At 41.9% G+C, this 20,047-nt stretch overlaps 3 protein-coding genes across 7 annotated transcripts; 1 reads left to right on the top strand and 2 right to left on the bottom strand.

Moving 5' to 3' along the window:
* The first annotated feature begins 808 nt into the window (after nucleotides 1–808).
* On the top strand, nucleotides 809–2,442 carry dnajc19 (DnaJ (Hsp40) homolog, subfamily C, member 19). The gene is made up of 6 exons (XM_062555642.1): nucleotides 809–931; nucleotides 1,690–1,741; nucleotides 1,857–1,924; nucleotides 2,031–2,110; nucleotides 2,205–2,275; nucleotides 2,357–2,442. The coding sequence occupies exons 1-6, from the start codon at nucleotides 929–931 to the stop codon at nucleotides 2,425–2,427; spliced, it is 345 nt and encodes a 114-aa protein (XP_062411626.1). The 5' UTR covers nucleotides 809–928; the 3' UTR covers nucleotides 2,428–2,442.
* Nucleotides 2,443–2,615: 173 nt separating this feature from the next.
* fxr1 (FMR1 autosomal homolog 1) lies at nucleotides 2,616–13,565 on the bottom strand. Of its 5 annotated transcripts, XM_062555636.1 has the most exons (18): nucleotides 13,461–13,565; nucleotides 11,376–11,428; nucleotides 11,083–11,176; nucleotides 10,913–10,984; nucleotides 10,650–10,798; nucleotides 9,998–10,091; nucleotides 9,782–9,898; nucleotides 9,236–9,406; nucleotides 8,953–9,031; nucleotides 8,752–8,861; nucleotides 8,659–8,676; nucleotides 8,279–8,365; nucleotides 7,875–8,085; nucleotides 6,963–7,172; nucleotides 4,996–5,202; nucleotides 4,606–4,683; nucleotides 4,019–4,101; nucleotides 2,616–3,719 (listed from the first exon to the last, which is right to left on the bottom strand). In XM_062555636.1, exons 1-18 carry the CDS (start codon nucleotides 13,509–13,511, stop codon nucleotides 3,549–3,551), a joined length of 2,055 nt encoding a protein of 684 aa, XP_062411620.1. In that variant the 5' UTR covers nucleotides 13,512–13,565; the 3' UTR covers nucleotides 2,616–3,548. The 5 variants fall into 5 exon arrangements, with proteins under 5 accessions (XP_062411620.1, XP_062411623.1, XP_062411622.1 ...); XM_062555639.1 differs by lacking the exon at nucleotides 4,606–4,683; XM_062555638.1 differs by lacking the exon at nucleotides 8,659–8,676.
* A 1,764-nt stretch (nucleotides 13,566–15,329) lies between these two features.
* Nucleotides 15,330–18,218, bottom strand: LOC134102811 (uncharacterized). Its single transcript, XM_062557056.1, has 3 exons — nucleotides 17,831–18,218; nucleotides 17,567–17,682; nucleotides 15,330–16,885 (listed from the first exon to the last, which is right to left on the bottom strand). Exons 1-3 carry the CDS (start codon nucleotides 18,177–18,179, stop codon nucleotides 15,401–15,403), a joined length of 1,950 nt encoding a protein of 649 aa, XP_062413040.1. The 5' UTR covers nucleotides 18,180–18,218; the 3' UTR covers nucleotides 15,330–15,400.
* Nucleotides 18,219–20,047: the final 1,829 nt, after the last annotated feature.

Here is a 20,047-nt window from a genome sequence, read left to right as displayed (position 1 = left end):
GGTAGCTATCTCCAACATGTGTGTTAGGCTATGCAAGTTGGAAGTAAGCCCTTGCTGAATATTATGTTGCCATTAATAAGTAGGCCTAGCCTATTTACATGTTGCTACATATCTATTTATTAGGCTAATTTATTAAGTTGTTTAAGCTAAGTTAGTTTGATAAATGGCTTAATCTGTCATCAATAGGCTATAGCCTAGGCCTCTAAACTATTCATAACTAACCATTGGTCTCAAATTACTTCAAACAGAATGCATGTGGTTATCCATCTGGTTCTTCTTGGGAATAATAAGTAAAGGAGTATTTCGAGCTTAACTTCATTAATGCAAGTAGAAAAAGATCATAACTGGGCCAATGACATTAGCCTATGCATTTTCATATCTCGATAGGGTCCGACCTACTTGAAGCTGCCTTCTTTAACAGAAAGACACTTTTAAATGTGTCTCTCTTTTATTTAAGTATGATAAAACGGTATTCCAACAATGATTGATATCAGGCCAAATAGACTCAGCCTAATGATAGACTGCAGTCAAAGTCTTTTTAATAGTGTGTCTCTGTAGGCCTATCCTTAAAAAATGTCAGCTGTCAGGAGCTCCTCTAGAAACAATTGCAACTTAAGCAGACATTTGTTTAGCGCTCGTGTGGAATACCAAATATCTTTCTATCACCAAATATCTTTCTATGTTTAATATAAGTCATTTATGCGAGAATAGGCTACTGACCTACTGTGAAGGAAGGAGCCAAGTGTTTACGTCAGTATGATTGTTTTGCGACATACTATTCGGTTTACGACCATCGCAAGGCACAAAGTTCAGATGTCACCCACATATCAAAACATGAGGTTTGCAATGACATTGCTCTGTAGCACACCATGACACTGAGCTATGATTAAAAGCGTTTAATAAGAAAGGACCTCAGCTACAAAGAAATATGGTAGGCTAATGCTTACATTTTGACTGTTCCTTTACTTTGTATATTAAACTAGTTAAGGGGAATAGCGTTGTTTTAGCTGGCTAGGTTGCTAGGATTACTGCTAGCTAATTAGATAACGTTAGCTAGAATTATCTTGTTGCTTTACCTTTATGCTTGCCACGTAGCCTAAGGTAACACAGTAGGTACTTCTGCGAGTAAAAGTCTAGATACTACTGAATGAATACTGTACTACTGTAACACTTTAAGCTTGATTACCTTGCACGAGGTTCGATGATCGGTCAGACAACTTCACCAATGCCTTGAAGCTTGTGGTGGTGTATGTTCAAGTCCTGGTATTGCACACTGTAATCACGAAGCATGAGTTAAATAATAGGATATGTTACATAGTTATCCTCTGGAAATGTGCCGGGCATTTGCCTTTAATTGCTGCAGAAAGAAGTATCTATTCTAAGATTTAAAGCTTAATTCCGACAGCAGCATCTAAACACCCTCTGATAGAAGCATCTAAACACATCATGAAATGTTTTATGATATCTTAAGATTCCTAGTCATACGGGTTTTTATCATGATCGTAGCTGTAATTTCAGTGAAGGAAATCGACACAACTTTAAGAATTCTTACCACAGATATAAGAATATAACCCAGTTACTGCTTCCTGGTGATGATGCAGAACCTGATGGTAGAAATTATTAAATGCAAATAGCTCGTCTGAATTTGTTAAACGGTGCAATCAAGTAATATTGTTCTCTAATTTGTAGGCGAGCTCTATGGTGGCTGTGGGCCTGACACTGGCTGCTGCAGGATTCGCAGGTAAGTGCATGAAAAACAAGATTTTAATACACTAAGCTTAAAAAAAAGTTGTATATCACCGTAGTTAACTCTTCATAACCTTTATTCTGCCCTGTTGGTTTTATGTTTGGTGTAGGTCGTTATGCCATACAAGCAATGAAACACATGGAGCCTCAGGTTAAACAAGCTATGAAAAGTTTCCCGGTGAGTGCACATAATATATATATATGTGTATACATGACATATTTGGTGTCGTGTACTGATAGTATGTAATATGAAATTACCCTGGGTTTTTCTTTGTCCATTACAGTCTTTTGGTAGTGGGTACTACAAGGGTGGGTTTGATCCCAAAATGAACAAGAGGGAAGCTACCTTGGTATTAGGGGTCAGGTAAGACATACTGTACAAGCAAGCACATCTCATTTTTAAATTGTAGTTTGGATACTTGCTTGTATCTGCACATATTCATATGTTCTCTCCTTAGTCCAACAGCAAACAAGACCAAGATAAGAGAAGCACACAGAAAGCTAATGGTTTTAAATCATCCAGACAGAGGCAAGATTCATTATCCTTTAGATGTGCTCCATATTTCCATAACTCTTTTTTATGCAGATACTAACATAACTCTTTTTACAGGTGGCTCACCATACATTGCTGCAAAGATTAATGAAGCAAAAGATTTACTTGATGGACAATTAAAGAAATAAACTTCTTTTCTGTAATTGGATGGAATTTTTGTGTTGACTGTGCATTGGCATAATTATATGAATTCAATGAAATGCTACAGATTTAATTTGATTACGATCATATCTCTACTTACTTTGACTTTACTTCATGCTGGCTTTAGTAAGGCTGCAACAGATAAATAAGTAGTTTTCCAAAGACTCTTGTCATGAACATTGTCTGGAAGATCAAATTTTTATTTAAGAACTACTTGCATACAAAACATATTGCACATCAAACAACCATAATGATCATTTAAAAAAAAAATAAGGACTAACAAACGTAGTTTACATAACAGAATATCTGGAAATTGATCTTTCAGTAGTCCAAATTGTCACCTGCGTGCAAGTGCGTTCAGCCAGTTTAGTGTTGACAGAAAATAACTGCTTACTTCTTAAATACTGTACATTTCATAATAAATAAACCAAAAAAGGCTTCTTTTGCAAAAACAGTCACTGTCAATTACCTTCCTGCCAAAGTATGAGAAACAAACTTAAAATATCTCAGCGGAGTGCTTTTCTTGAAGCATTTAAAATGGACAACAACAATAACAGACCAGTTTCCAGACCAGAAGTTTTCTAAAGGGAAAGTGTTACAATTCAGTGCAATTTTTTTTTTCCTTTTCCAGACTGCATTTCCTAGTTTTTCCACATATGAAGAAGTGGTTGCATATTAAAATGTAACAAAAAAGCAGCTAACTCTCCTCAATAAAATGTTAAGATGCCTAGACTCTTCCCCATTGTCATCGTCTTAATTTCCAGATACGTTTTAAAGAACCGGCCAACTTTGTCTATTTGTACTCACCAAAGGCACAACATCTGATCATGTACTTAAAAACATCATTAGGCGCAACTTAGTGTGTGTGTTTATTTATTTATGTATGTATTATTTTTCTTATTTCCTTCTCTTCCATAATTAATCAAAACCTTCCCACCCCTTCATTTTTGTTCCATGGTGAAGGAACTGAAAAGTGCAGTAGAGAGAAATCTGGAAGTCCATATGTCTATCTTTGGCAAGCTTTTACAAGCACTATTGTAAAAATGTAACGGTTAGGAGTTTGTTTTTTCTTCAAAAAAAAAAGAAAGAAAAGACGATGACAGCCACTTTAAGAGATTCCGTTCATGACAGCCTGCTTCTTTCCGTTGTCCTGGTAATTGACTTTCGACGGCCTTTCAGCAGAGACCCGCTGAGCTTTTCCGGTGTCGCCACCTTTGGTGCTCGGGCCATTGCTCGTGGTGGCCGAAGGGCTGTGCTCTGCGATAGAGTCCACTTGTCCCTGAGGAGGGTAGGGGTGTTAAAAACAGCCTGATGGAGGATACATCTTCGGCAAATTAATGTTTGTTTATCTTCTAAGTACAACACACTGCCATGATTAATTCCGAAATGAGGTAGAGCATTATGGACCTATTGGCACAGGCAAATGCTAAATATAGCATAAACTCATTTGGTACAAGCACGTCTTCCTAGAACTATTCCCATCACTTCTGCAAATACAAAATAACTCAATCTACATTTCCTCGATGTATGAATATTTAACATGGGTCACCCTGAAATTACATAACAGGTGATACTTACCAAGTCTTTTTTCTTCTTCAAATCTTTTGGATTCTTCTGTCTGCTTTGCGATTCAGCACGTGATATGTAATCCGCCACAGTCACTGAAATAAATAGTTTTGACGTTTTAACACAAAACTTGATCCGTAACATGACGCTTCAGGTTTCTGAACAAATGATAAGACATTACCTTTACCCATGCATAATAATCCAAAATGTAGTTACGCATACGATACAAACAGACCTTATTGGTTTTATTAGATGAATTAATTAACAGATACTAACGTAGGTCAAGGTCAGCAAGGCCATTCCATTTCAAACAAAATAATATGGTTTTGAATTCACACATTGGTTAGTTCTATTAGATATTGCTGTTAACATAAGATTCTCTGGATTCTGACAAGATTCATAACCACACAAGCTAAAATAATTGTTCTAAGGTTATGTGGTTATGAGTCCAGATCATGTTCAAGCGCAAACATCATCCAGGCACAGACCTTAGAGGCACTTTCCTCCATGCCCCAGACCTTGCCATGCTAGTTTTGTGAGTGAACACGACAACTTCCAACATGCGCTTTGGCACACAGCACACAGTGTCCACCTGTTACCTGGCTGCCTCTCCTCGGGAGGACGGAGACGGCGACGCCTGCTACGGTTACGGCGCTGTGGCTTGGCCTCAGAATCATCTACAAAGAGGGCCACAGTCTATGAAGACGCCTCGTCCCTTAACGGACAGATTTGCTCCTTTGACCACGTCTAAGAGACCGAACTCGTGCTTGTGGCTGTTCCGCACGAGAATTTTAGGGCCCGAGGAGTGGTACCTCACCCCATTCACAAAGACTTTAAAAGGCGATTGATGACTGCCTTCCCTAGCACATTACAAACGGTCACTTAATGGATCATCAAATCACTTGACTTGAAATCATTACTGCTGCCACAAGTGAGTGAGCATATGAGGGGCCAGTTCTGAAGTGATGTATTTGCAGGAGAGGTCTTACCTAGGCCATTCTCACTAAGCGAGGCATTGTCAGACTCGCTCATGTTGTCCATCAGGGTGGCGTCCTCGTCGGTGCGGCGACGGCGAGACCTACGACGACGGTTTCCTGCACTGTTGGCGTGAGAGTCGCTTGCGTCCGTGTCGGCCGTCTGGTCCGTCTCCGTGTTGTCTAGCAGGCTGTACGGGTTCCCATCAGGATCACGAAGAACTGGAGAGAAAGAATATCAACTTCAGTGTATGCATTTTGATACCAATACAAAAAACTACTAAAACTAGTCCTTGGGCAAAAAGATCAGTTTCATATCAGTGCACCAAGCTACAAATTAGGTGCACAGATGCAGATGCACATCATGTAAATCAGGCCTATTCAACTAGCGGCCCGCGGGCCAGATGTGGCCCGCTTCAAATTTCCTGTGGCCCGCGTGTCTCGTCATGAGAATGAACTCGCTTTGACGGGTGTGCATAGATCTTCATATGATTGGCGAGTAGCGCACTGTCGGCCCGCCCCTATTGGCCAGACTAATTCTTCCAGATATCTTCACTCAGAGAACACAGCACATCACTACACATACTGACATTTCCAAATGTGTAACTAGTTTTAAATTAAATGTTGATTAAATTACGATTTCTTACCGCCAAAGATTCTAAACCTCGAGCGTGCGCAAATCGAAAATGTAATACAATCATACCCGGTCTCCGTTCCTCCGAGCCCTCGGGAAAGTTAGTGAAGGAGCTGTGGTTTGTAGAGAATTGCCTCTTGACTTTATATTACTTCTTTGCAGCGATGGATTCGTTGCACAATAAACATGAAAGTCTCGTACTTGTTGCAGAGGGTAAAATGAACGATTCTCGTTGTCAATTAGACGTTTCTTTAGACAGAGCCATCTTCACTCCACTCGTGGGAATGTTATTGTTTGTGATTTGCGCAGGCTCGAAGTTTAGAATCTTTGGCGGTAAGAAATCGTGAAATAGATAAACAGAGGCAGAGCTGGCATTACTTTTTCTTTAAATTCAATGCTAAGTGTATTTGAGAGATTGGCGCTGTAGGCTACTGTGTGTGTTTGAAACACTTATGAGCCTAATTATCTTGAAGTAGGCTAGTTAAATCAACACTGCAATTTTTCCCACTGATGCATGATATGGCAGCTATCAGACATCAGGTATGAAATACTATGGTTTGCCTGGGTGTTTTCAAATACTTGTATAGTTTGTGTGGCAGCCTATCACCTGTCTGAGAAAATTTTTTTATGGATATGGATAATAGGCTATGATCTTAGTTTCTATGCCAGTGTATAAAATTCAATTTACTCTGATTTTATCAAATATTGTTGGATACAATTATTTTGTGGCGTCTTATTTTATGTGGCCCCTGAAAACCCAGTGATTTTTCCATTCGGCCCTCTTGGTACTGAAGTTGAATAGCCCTGATGTAAATGATCCATGTGGGAAATATATTTCAGTTTTTTGTGATCGCTGTTTATTACCAGCCTGGTACTCACAATTGGGAAATGTTCCACTGTAATATGAGTATGAAATTTGGAATCGCTAGACCAGCTTAACCAATCAGATTGATCAGAGATTCCTAATGTTAGCTCCTACTTCGCCTAACCTTTACAAACTGATAATAACCTGCATCGGCAGTCAGGAAACGATGTATTTACCTTTTCTGTATACATTTACACATTCTTCCAACTGCAATTTTTTGATGTTTGTATTGCTTTCGAAACTAACGTCACCCCCTCTCGATACTAACCAGCGTGGTCAAAGACGTGGTCTTAACATGTCTTGTCTGTCTGAGAAAGAGCTAACGCCCGAAACGTCACAACATTAAATTATCCATCAAGAGCTCATAGTGTAGCGTAGCGGTAGCGGACTTTTCTTTTATTCATTTGATACCCAGTTCGTCCAGCACCCAGAGGTTGGATGTGCATGCTTGCTTGTTTCTTTCTATCAAAAACGTGGTCTTACCAGAGCTGATGGAGGTCGAGCCTCCTCTCCCTCCTCCACGGCCTCTCCCCCACGGTGCTCCTCGTCCACGCCCAGGACCGGGTCTCCGGCGGCTGTCCCTCTGCTGCCGCGGGCCCCGCTCTGGCTCCTCGGCCGCCAGAGACCAATCGCTCAGTTCGTCCTTGCGCTCGGACTCTGTCTCAGAGGCATTGGACTGATCGGAGTTGGTGCCTACCGTTGACAGAATTCATTTAAATTAATTTCAGAAAGTCACTGATCAATATTAACGTGCAACTTCAACTGGATTGAGTTTAGACTTTGCGTTATATGTGGGGAAGTGCAATCAGATACACAAATTCATGCAAACACACTTCAAGGGACACTACCATTGTGGCAGTTCAGTATGGGTTGAAGGCACTCAATACAACTGATGCATCTTGTCTGCCATGTGCAGTTGTACTTATTCTTTTTTCATTTGATACTTAGAAAGTAGCTGCATATGGAAGAAACTACTTGTAATGACCTATTTGTAAGAATATTTTCTTTTAGGTTTCATTTCACTGTTAATGGCAGTTTCAGTTTCATTTCATTGCTATTTCACTAGCTGTACCACAGTTTCGTTTCAGCATAATTACACAAGGGGCGTGAGTTGCATTTCATGAAAACACACAAGGACATCTTTCTGTATGACAGCAAGCGCTAAACCACACTGACGCTGATCCAGGTGATGGATGACGTTGATGAACAGTATTTAACATGACGTCCTGCATCTGAGATCATACACCCTTAAACATTCTTGTTTCATCAATGTAATAGAGTATTATTACAGTGCCCTGGGTCTTCCAGTGTATATCTACTACATAAAGAGGTATACATACAAATTGAGGGTTGCCAACCTAAGTTACAAAAGCATCTAGATAGGGGCTTCAGTACCATAGCCAGACGTATAGTTGGGGCCCCTGCGCCCGCGGCCCCTGCCCGAGTAGGAGCGGCTGTTGTGGAGGGGCATGTTGGAGGCGCTGTCGTCCGTGGTGTAGCCCTTGTCCTTGTCTCCCGGGCGCCCAGGCTGGGGTCTGTAGCCCATGCCGATCTGCCGGAGCTGCTCGTCGATCTGCAGGCGCTCCATACGCAGCTGCTCCACCTCCTGCAAGGACCCGACGGATTAGTTGGAATCGCACACTACGACCGCCCACACTTATTAAGGCAATTAACACTATTCTCCGACAATATACATTTTTTTTGTTCATATTGTTAGGCCTCATCAATTCAGTTAGCGCATATTCATCAGGAGTAACAAGGATTTTGTTGGTTTCTCAAGGTCTCACTGTAATACGTACATTCAGGTAGGCGATGTGGTATTCCAGCAGAACCTGAACGTTGCCGATGCTCTCCTTTGTGCCGACAAATGTGAACGGGACCATTCCCTGTGTCAGAAAGTACAAAAGCCAAGGCTGCATTAAATTTTGAGTTCATGTATGTACAACCGGGAATATATGAAAATTCATTAAAAAAGTAAATAAATTTCAGTTGTAAACGTATAAATGTCAACAAGTGCTATGTGTGGATGTTTTTATCAGACAAGGCAAGTAGGAACTTTTTGCTAAGCAATACTACTTTTAAGGTATTCAAAGGGAGAGCAACATTAAAGGATCTATAGGTTATTTTTGCTACATTCTAGCTGAATGGTAGGAAGCTTAATAGCGTTGTGAACAATTACCTGGTGACATGACAGAAGCTTTAAAAAGAAAATACACAGTTAGTCACGTAACAAAGCTTTTGGCAAACATGACACTACGAAAAAGAAGCTTACCTCTTGTCGAGGGAGTTTATTGTCATTGTCCCCTTCAATGCGTACCCTCACCACCCCTGACTTATCAACAATCTCCTGGATGACTTTTCCATTTTTGCCAATTACTTTGCCTATAACACATATGAGCTTTTAGAGTCAGGATCTTCACAGTGCAGTAACCACAATGGTGGACAGTCTTTGATGCAAAGCTTTTTTACTCACCAACCAAATTTCTGGGAATCTGCACAGAGTCCTCCACAAACTCCAGATAGCTTCTCGCCTTCTTTACGGCTTCAGCACTCTACAGTAACAGCAAAACACAATGAAATGACCAAAACATTAACACTTCAATTAGTAAAAATATACAAATAAATAATGTCCCATCACCCCCAGGCTGGACCCTAGGTTCATATTAGGGCTATTTCTATCAGTATACCTGCTAATAGAAATAGCTAATAGATAATAGGTCATATCTGCTAAGAACCAGAAATGGATTAGCACAAACCTCTCCGTAAATCCTGAACGTGCCGCTTTGTTCATCCAGTTCGATGGCAGTGACTCCAGGTACCTTCCTGGCCTGCTGGATGTTGCTCCCGTGGCTCCCGATAGCCAGGCCCATCAGGTCCTCTCGAACAGTGAACTCCTCCTGGAAGGCTGAAGCCAGCTGCTTTGTGCTCTAGAACAGAAAGCATGGCACCGTTTTAGTGGAAATTGCGCTCTAAATTTAGTCAAGACACAGGTTCAGAAATAGGCCGAGGTTACATTAGGTAGGCCTCAACTGCACCTCAACATAACTCATCAGAAAAAAACCCACCAAGAAGGAAATTGGGGGGGAAATATTGTTCAAAATGTGACAGTGGATTCCTTTTCATCACATCTAAAACCCCAGCAAATGTTGCTATTACATAGGTATTACCTTACAAAAGGTTATCCAGAGTCTAAACAGTCTGTTATAGACACTGCAGCACGCTGTAACCTTTTCTGACCCTATCTCCACATTGCTGTTTTTGACCTCACACAAAGTGTATGGTGCCTATGGTGCACTTTTCACCTCTAGGTGTTTAGTGGCCTCCTCGTTCCTGGACATCAGCATCAGCTTGGTGCGGATGCTCCGCAGGTGCATGTCACTGAGCAGGGGAACACGCTTGACTGTGGATTCATTCTTGGACTGGAAGAGGAAAAACATCATGAAATGTGGCCTAGTATGTCTCCCTGTGATGCAATGAAAATGTTTGATGAACGTGTGTGGGATGAAAGCTGAACTCACCAACACAACCAACTGGCCTTTTTCAGGACTGTAAAATATCCGGCTGGCTCCCACTGCCTTCTTGAAGTCCTTGTGTGCCTGTTCACATTCACACCTAAGATGACGCAGAAAAGTATTCAAAACTGAACATGACAATGATACACATCAGACAGCAGACTGACTGAACAGACAACTACATCTCAACACACTTTAAGAACAAGGTACTTTTAATACATGCAAATTCAATCACATCCTATTCTTAATCCATAGGTTTTAATATGACGTAGGTCCAGGGGCCATCCCTGAGCTGGGCTTGGCCTCTTAGTTGTAGTGAAAGGAACTCCGAATACTTCAGCATTAATCAAGAGATTTTGGACAATTCCATGTTCCCAACTGACTTCACAAATGCACTTCTGAAAGAATGGTCAAAAATGCCCATAAACACACTCCTAAACCTTGTAGGAAGCCTTCCCAGAAGAGTTGAAGCTGTTATAGCTGCAAAAGGTGGACCAATGTCATATTAAGCCCTATGGATTAAGAATAGGATGTGATTGAAGTTCATGTGGGGGTCAAGGCAGTTGACCCAATACCTTTGGCAATATAGTGTATGTTCAGATTCATATGTGGTGAGTAGCTGTGAAAATGAACATGAACTTGAGGTGGCTGTACGTACGCTGATTTTATGTCGTCAGGAATGGGAACGGTGCATCTGAAGAAGGAGTTTTTTGACACAGGCTTGTTTTGGTTCACAGGCCTGAGGCGTTCAAATGTGACTATTTCATTGTAGGTGGCGTCACAGGCTGCATACTCAATCACGTAAAACTGTGCATACAGAAACAGTCACATGTAGATAACAACCTTCAACCTTTAGGCAAGAACACAACAAACAAAAGGTAAAGAACCATAAAAGGGATCGGTGGTTGTAAAGATACTCACATCTCCTTTAGTCATGCGAACTTTAGCTAGCCACCAGCCACAAGGTTCCTGATCATTTGCTCGGGAGAAGATCTGGGTAAAAGAACAGTAACACTAACAATAGAACCTCAAGCTCCCACTGCCCACACATTATACCAGTACACAGAACTGGCCAAATCAAAGCAGCTTACCTCCACTTCATCCCCTTCACCAATCTCTTTCTTGGCATCAGGGGGTGGCGGCAACCGGACATCATTGAAGGGAAACTGTCTCTCTGGTTGCCAGCTATGAAATAAATAAATAATAAACTCTTTTCTTTGTCCCTAACTGTTTCAGACAAAGCACGGTGCATCTGAACATGGTGTGGCGTGTTTAGTTTCTCATTGTGTCTTCTGTTCTTCCTCTATTGCAACACCAACAATAAATCCTCGAACTTGAAGCGATTTATTCTCTGAGGTAGGTTTCAAATTGTTGCTATACTTACTTATTTTCAAAGGAAATGGAGAGTGAATCTTCATGCACATCCTTGACATAGCCCTACAAGAGAAAAAGTATTATTTCATTTTTTATTTTCTCCTGATAAGTGTCAAAGCATGGGAGTGGCAAAGATTCTTAAGGACAATGCACCAACGGCATGCGGCATGTGTCGCTTGGTGAATATCAACTTTCAAGTATATGCTTTGCTAAGCAACCAAGTTTAGTGATGAACTGAAACATACCCACTGTACTGTGAATGAACAGGTGCAGTGCTCATAAACGCTTGTGTCTCACTGAAAGTTAGTCTAGCCACTTGAAACAAGATATTGTCATAAATTCTTTCGAGATTTTTCCAACACCAACAAATTCTGACAAATAACTAACAAAAATTGTTTTGCGGTGAACGTTCCAAAAAACTGGTAATTAGAAGTGCTTTCATTAAAAATGTACAGGAACTGAAAATGACCTTAACGCTGCACTTAAATTGCCTCTACAGTGAGTGTATAAGCTATCTCTAAAACTGCTATTCAAAAATAGACCTGGCGTCCAAAGTATCTGCTGAACCTGATGACAGCTTAAGACTGAAAGCGAACAGCTGACGGGTGGCTGCAGGCGCCTGGGCCAGAGAGACATACATGGAATAACTTTCGGATGACCCTGTGATAGCATAATAACTCCACCTGGCAAACTTTTCCAATAAAAGAAAGGAACCCTGCCTAATGAACAGGGTGCAATGGTGAAGGTACTGTACCCATACAGTAAGACAAATGCTCTGCGAGACAAGGCCCAAAGGCACACTGACTAAAGTCGGGTGTAATATAAACTATACCATTTCATTGTTTTTGCCATTTTTGGAAAGCGTGGTTTTAAGTGTACACATTTACAGACATGTATTTCAACAAGGCTTTTACTAAGAATGCAACCGTTCCTTTGCAACCTTTGAACCACTGATCTTCAATCATTCAAGTTCAAAGCACTGAAAAAACAGCAAGCTCAATGGTCGACTACTTCAATCTCATTAGTTACAACATATTGAATCATGTTATGTTAGCATAATGAGACCACGCTGTGTTATTAGCTACACAAGCCTTGAATGACCATATTTTCCATGAATCGGAAGCTCTTGGCCGCGAAATGTCATTTATTTAGACCAATTTAATGAGTTAGTCTTGCGTTTGGGTTGTGTAGAGCTGGTGTCACTGATGTTCATTCAGTCAGTTGAAGAGACTTGTGCATCAATTCAAAGACAGTTCCAATCAGCCTCGCTGACAAACTGTACAAATGCCATTAGCTAGGTTGACTTGCGATAATCTGAGGCCAAACGTAATGGTACTGCTAGCAAGCCAGAGACACAAATTAGCTAACCGACTTTGGTCCTATAAAACATTTTCAGTTTCAGGTACGTTAGCTATCTACATGCTAAGTTAGCTATGTCCTGGTTGACATCATTCGATTGCGCACACACATTCACAACAGATAACGTTTTGCGTTAAGTTAGTGCACATTCAAGAATATCTGGGTTTCGTGGATGTATCAGTAGTACGAAATATATTCAATACATTCAACAAAGCGAACACTTCACACAAATTACCATAATATTTTGCTCTTGATAAACTAGGAAGCTAACAAACTCCAGATGAGGTCCATCGTTAGCAGCAAAGCTAAATGATGTTGCGTGGTAAGCACGAAAATAAAACTGGTTAGCTACAGCAATTAGCTAGCAAGGTATCGATAGCTTTGTGGCGAAGTTAAGTAAGGAATGCACCCCGTTTATATTACATTGGACGATTGTTTATTTCCTCGACATTATCTGCAGTTTGCTATGCCTTTATGAGAAAATGACAATCCCAAAAGCCAGCTAGCTAGCTGTAACACTATACATTTTCACTTCATAATCAGTCAGCTACGTAATGGTAGCCGACAAATGCTAGTTTTGTAATCTCCGTTGAAGTGATCATGGTAGCTAACTGTGAGATCATACATTTGTATCGTATGGTCAACATTTGTTTAACAACATTTAGATTTTTCAAGTTCTTAATCTCTCCGCTGGCCCAGAGATCACTCAAAAAAATACATTAATTTCAATATTTACCTTATAAAAAGCTCCGTTGGAGCCTCGCACCTCCACCGTAAGTTCCTCCATATTGGACAAGCAAAGCACTCTGGGAAGAGATTCTAGAAATGCATAGGTTCTTACTTTCGGATGGTTAACAGAAGAGAGACTGGGCAGTAAACAGTTAGGCCTGAGATATCTCCTCGGAATTTGAAAAAAGAAGAAGAAAAGACGAGCACAACTGTACTTTTGTGTCTGGTCATCAATGTGCAGTGTGCTGTACGCCTCGTGAATGTTATCAGAAGCCTGTATGGATAATTAGAGATATAATAGTATAGTAATACCAGATAATGTCTAATAAGGGATGATTCTGACATTATTGATTATTACATTATCCGGACACGTGTGAAAAATGGCTATGTAGCCTAAAAGAGACCCTGTTTGAACTGAGCCCACTGGTAATGGTAGGTAGCCTACCCCATTCAGATCTGGTCATCAAAATAAGAACTTTAACCATAACCATCATAACCATAACTGGTGTTAATACAGTGGCGCCTGACTGATAGCTTATCACAGTTATTGTAATAAGTAGCCTACAAAAACGTTATGCCGCCTAATGCTCTTTTGAGTCATTATGTCTTGTAACACCACCCAGTATCCAAAAGTTTGTAGTGTCAGTTCTTTTTCCTTGTGATTCTGCAATGATTGACAGAAAGTGAGTTAGGCTACAAGCGATTTGGCAACTTTTCTCCACATAATGAAGAAAGGTCAAGAGGTGAAATTGTTTTTGCTAATACATTTTGCTAGCCAACAAATGTCAAGCCACTGGTACAGGTAGGCCCACATCATTACACACACGTGTGCTCACACATAGGCTACATTAAACATTTGGTTCAGTCTTTGGCAAATTTATAGTGTTTCTTGAAAATTGCATTTACAATGCTAAATAGCTCTTTATGTGTATGGATATACCATTCCAAAGCAATGTTTCTCTACGAGTAAGGGGCCGCGACCGCACAGCCCAGGCTGCTGAAGTGCCGCGAGAGCCAGAAACAATATATTTAAGATCGCAATATTCAGACCGGCCCAAAACATTAATGGCCCACCGGGAATCCTCCCGCATCTCCCGATTAGCCACCCCGGGCCTGGGCTGGGTGGGCGGATGCCATGCGCACATTCTGACTTCCACCCACTAATGGTACCGAATAATTGTTTTTATTCTTCAGTTAATATAAACATCTTTTACGTTAAAGATGTTATAGAACACAATAGCAGAGAGGGTTAAAGCGGATAGTAATGAAGGATCTTTGGTAATAGCGTTATAGAACATAAAAAGCGTCAGTTACTTTGCTGAGTAATTACTTTAAAAGTGTGGTAACTGAGTTACTAACTCAATTACTTTTCGGCAAAAGTAATGTAACGGTAACCAATTACTTTAAGTAAGATGTCCAACACTGACAGTAACTGGCCAGATCAATATCCCCACAAGTGTTACTGACTTGATGCTATACTATGAACCAGTGTTCCCTTTATTTTTTTGAGCAGTGTATAACAATCTGTACAAAAACACCTGCATCGGCCACACCTCGGTGCTTGGGCCCTTCTAATTTACATAGAGCCAAGTTTTTGGAAATGTTAAATCCAAACTTCTTAGAACACCACAGCAAAGCTAAAAAAGTAATTTAGGTGATTCTGTTGCCGATTTGCCATTATGATAGGACCATCTGTTTTTGAAGGTCGAGTAGACTCCCAAAACCCTTACCCTCTTGAAACAAAGACTTAACTTAGATTGTGGTAAAACCTTGATCATTATTGTACACACAAACAATATGGCAGTAGAATTATAAACTAGCATTTTCCAATTCTTAACTTCAAGAAAAGCAGCTTGAACAAATGACTTCAGACAACTTAAATTCCAAGTACACATTTTAATATATGCATTAATGACACCTATTTGAATAAAAGACAGGACAGTCTCTTCACTGACCATAAGGAAAAACATTATTGCCTCCAAAGACAGGCACCCACTGTTTCTGTGGAGGAAGCTTGGCAGCTGTAGTAGGTGCTTCGGTAGCTGGAGGGAGAACCCCAGGTATAAAAATGGGCTGCATCCACCGATTCTGTGGAGGAAGCTTGGCAGCTGTAGTAGGTGCTTCAGTAGCTGGAGGGGGAGCCACAGGCATTACAGAGTGGTATCCTCCAAAAATCCACTGATTCTGTGGAGGAAGTTCAGCGGCTTCTGTTGTTGGTGCAACAGTAGCTGGAGATCCAGGCATTACAGGGTGGTAGCCTCCAAAAATGGGCTGCATCCACTGATTCTGTGGAGGAAGTTCAGCGGCTTCTGTAGTTGGTGCAACAGTAGCTGGAGATCCAGGCATTACAGGGTGGTAGCCTCCAAAAATGGGAAGCATCCACTGATTCTGTGGAGGAAGTTCAGCGGCTTCTGTAGTTGGTGCAACAGTAGCTGGAGTCCCAGGCATTACAGGGTGGTAGCCTCCAAAAATGGGCTGCATCCACTGATTCTGTGGAGGAAGCTCGGCAGCTGTAGTTGGTGCAACAGTAGCTGGAGTCTCAGGCATTACAGGGTGGTAGCCTCCAAAAATGGGAAGCATCCACTGATTCTGTGGAGGAAGCTCGGCAGCTGCAGTTGGTGCAACAGTAGCTGGAGTCTCAGGCATTACAGGGTGGTAGCCTCCAAAAATGGGAAGCATCCACTGATTCTGTGGAGGAAGCTCGGCAGCTGCAGTTGGTGCAACAGTAGCTGGAGTACCAGGCATTACAGGGTGGTAGCCTCCAAAAATGGGCTGCATCCACGGATTCTGTGGAGGAAGCTCGGCAGCTGTAGTTGGTGCAACAGTAGCTGGAGTCCCAGGCATTACAGGGTGGTAGCCTCCAAAAATGGGCTGCATCCACTGATTATGTGGAGGAAGCCCGGCAGCTGTAGTAGGTGCTTCAGTAGCTGGAGTCTCAGGCATTACAGGGTGGTAGCCTCCAAAAATGGGCTGCATCCACGGATTCTGTGGAGGAAGCTTGGCAGCTGTAGTAGGTGCTTCAGTAGCTGGGGGGGGAGCCACTGGCATTACAGGGTGGTAGCCTCCAAAAATGGGCTGCATCCACGGATTCTGTGGAGGAAGCTTGGCAGCTGTAGTAGGTGCTTCAGTAGCTGGAGGGGGAGCCACTGGCATTACAGGGTGGTAGCCTCCAAAAATGGGCTGCATCCACGGATTCTGTGGAGGAAGCTTGGCAGCTGTAGTAGGTGCTTCAGTAGATGGAGGGGGAGCCACTGGCATTACAGGGTGGTAGCCTACAAAAATGGGATGCATCCACGGATTCTGTGGAGGAAGCGGTGCTTCGGTAGCTGGAGTAGTAGATAATACTGGAGAGACAAGGCCTGAGCTTGATACAGGGCAGGAGAGGGTTACTGGATTGCCATGCCACAACAGCTGCAGCAAGTGGTTATTGCCCTGGAGGAAGATAAAATAATGCAGTCACAAACCTAGCCCAACAAACCTGAAACATGACCACATTGAAATCTTAAATTGCTTGGGGTCCTTTTGCCCAACTTCACACTTCTGGTTGAAGAGCCATACAACCATTATGGCCACACTCCTATGCTCACATGTCTGTTTGCAAGGGACCAAATCATATTGAAATAGTTACCATGTGCAATCATGTCACCAGAGGGCTGGAGGCCAATGGGTGGACTTCACCCAAGAAAGCTTAACTGCATTCCAAGCTATTGAAATCAATTCATGAAATGTATGCCAACAAAAATACTGAAACAGGATACAGCAAGAGACATGAGCTTGCTCCATGCAGACAATGCTATAACTACCTGGTATAGCAAAGGTAACTTTATTTACCAATACCTTCTGTTATAACTCATCTAAACAAGCAACCCAAGGATTATTTTAACAGACATATTAAGCCAACCTTACACTGACAAAATTTGGGATTTTTTTTTTTTGGAAAGTGTGTGTCTTAACGAATGCCCCTCATTCAAGCTTTCCTCAAAAGACTAGTCTTTCAAGAATCTTTCACAAATCTTGTCAGTGTAAAGTAGTGATGGTATCCGAGGTAACTATACTCTGACAAGCAAAACAAAAAAAATTAAATCCTGATGGAACAGGAAAACTATAGCCTACCTGTTCTATAACATCACAGCCATCAAAAGGGGCAAGAAACTTAAGGCCCACAGCAGTCCTTGTCACAGAGTAGCCACAGTCTCGTGGTAGCTGGGTTAGTGAGAGAGGCGTGCCACCTGTGGAGTAGAAGAGAGAAAAGAAAGTCTGAAGTTATCGTTGCCAACACCACAAGTGAAAGGGTTGCAAGGAATCATCTGATTTAGGTTACTAATGTCAAGAGTTATCGTGTACACTGAAAGAAAAGCTATCCAATACATTTCTTACCTTTGTATAACTGGAGTGAAGAGCACCCAGGGCCTTGTGCCGAGAACTTCATGAGGTCATTAGTGCATGCTAACTTCGGTCGCATACGACTCCAGGCCCTAAAGTCATCAATCTTGCTTTGTCCACCCAACAGGCCTGGATGTGGATCGTCAGCTTGAATGTTAACCGGGCCATCGTCTGTAGTATCCCCGGTGCCGAAAGTGATTGTCCCAGTGTGAATATCCTTGGACCTTTCCTCACGATGCAGCTCATCTTTTTGCACTATTCCAAGGCTTATACTACATACTTGACCAATGTAAGGGAGCACGAGATACAAAAATAAAATACCCCTGTTTGGTTTAAGCCTCATTTCTATAAATGTGGTAGCCTACAACCAGAGAGCTGTATAAACCTTGGTCTCACAACTCTTCCAGTAGCCTATAAATAGAGCTACTCAATTACCACAAATTGAAATGAGACCAGCGACCAAGCCTCTGATCAAGTTTTAATTGATGATGCATCTGAACACTTGAACAGTCTAGGGGTACCTCTCAACATCCCTCCTCGATCCTCGATGCTCAGTCCTCCAGGCTTGTCCCCACTGATAACTAACACTGGGTAGATTATCCCATTGTTGCCGCCCCATCATTCTTTATCTAGATCAGTGAGGACGAGGACCGAGGAAGGAAGGGAGGATGTATAAAAGACGAGTGAGAGGCACCCTAGGCCTACTATTCATGGGTTTCATCAGGTCCCTTTTCACAGGTGTATACAATCAAGCACCTAGATCATCAGACTGAATAGACCTCTGAAGTTCGCCTACAAAAAAGTCACCATCTTTGCCCAAATAAGGAGATCCGGTATGCTTTTTCGCATACCTGTCGCTCCTCTGGTAGAGGAGGCGGGGCAGGCTTTCTGATCTCTGATGACTGGAGGTTTACTCAGTTGCTGCCGACTCAAAACCACTGCTCGTTTGAATATCATGCCATCATGATAACTGAACCATACAAATTGTACTTGGTGGTTATCTATCGCCCTCCTGGACAGCTTGGCAACTTTCTGAATGAGTTGGACATTCTATTGTCTGCTATTCCAATGGATACGTGCCCTCTGTTGATCCTTGGAGATTTTAATATTCACTTGGACAATTCCTCTTCAGTTGACTTCCTGTCCTTACTCTCCTCATTTAGTATCACACGTGTTCACAGTCCTCCTACTCACAAGGCTGGTAAGGATCTTGATATGATTCTGCTACGTAACTGTACTGCAGACAACGTTTGGGTTAATCCTCTACATGTATCAGATCATTACTTCATTAGATTCTCTGTGCGTCTCCTTGATAACCCTTCAGTTCCTGCTCCGACGATGTCATTCCGACGGAACCTCAGAAGCCTCTCAAGTGAACATTTTGCAACATTAATAACTTCTGCTCTACCTATTCCGAGTTCATTCTCATCACTTGAGGTTAATGACGCTACAGAGACTCTTTGCTCTACACTGGCATCCTGTCTGAATGTAGCATGTCCTCTTTCCACAAGACCCACTCGTTCTAAACCTCGCCACCCATGGCTGACAAACAGTATACGCTCAGTTCGCAAGGAACTTAGAGCTGCTGAAAGGAAATGGCATAAATCTGGAGATAGAAATGATCTTAGTAAATACCAGTCTATGCTTTCATCTTTTTCATCCACTGTCACACTTGCAAAAAGAACATACTATCAGAGTAAGATTGAGAACGCCACTGACAGCAGAAAACTTTTTTCTACGTTCAAGTCTCTTCTCAATCCTCCACCACCGCCATCAGCTACTTCACTGTCAGCAGATGACTTTGCAACATTTTTCACTGAGAAAGTTGCTAAGATAAGTGCTCAGTTTGATGACCCTGTAAGAAGGACTCTGCCTGGTGTTAACAAGATGCCATCATTGGACTTTTTCTCTCCTCTTGATGAGGAAGCGGTCTCTCAACTGCTTCAGCGAAGCCGTCCAACAACATGCCCTTTGGATCCTGTCCCGTCTACTCTCCTGCAGTCTATAGCACCCGCTATTATACCGGCAGTCACACATGTATTTAATACTTCACTCAGTTCTGGAATAGTTCCTTCTTCTTTTAAACAGGCAAGAATTACACCTTTGCTGAAGAAAAGTACACTTAATTCAACTGATGTGAAGAACTACAGACCTGTCTCCCTTCTTCCTTTCTTGTCAAAGGTTTTGGAGAAAGTGGTCTTCAAGCAAATG

The sequence above is a fragment of the Sardina pilchardus genome, chromosome 15 (genome assembly GCF_963854185.1).
Source record: "Sardina pilchardus chromosome 15, fSarPil1.1, whole genome shotgun sequence".
Lineage (NCBI taxonomy): Eukaryota > Metazoa > Chordata > Actinopteri > Clupeiformes > Clupeidae > Sardina > Sardina pilchardus.
This window is presented reverse-complemented; position numbering and strand designations above follow the sequence as displayed.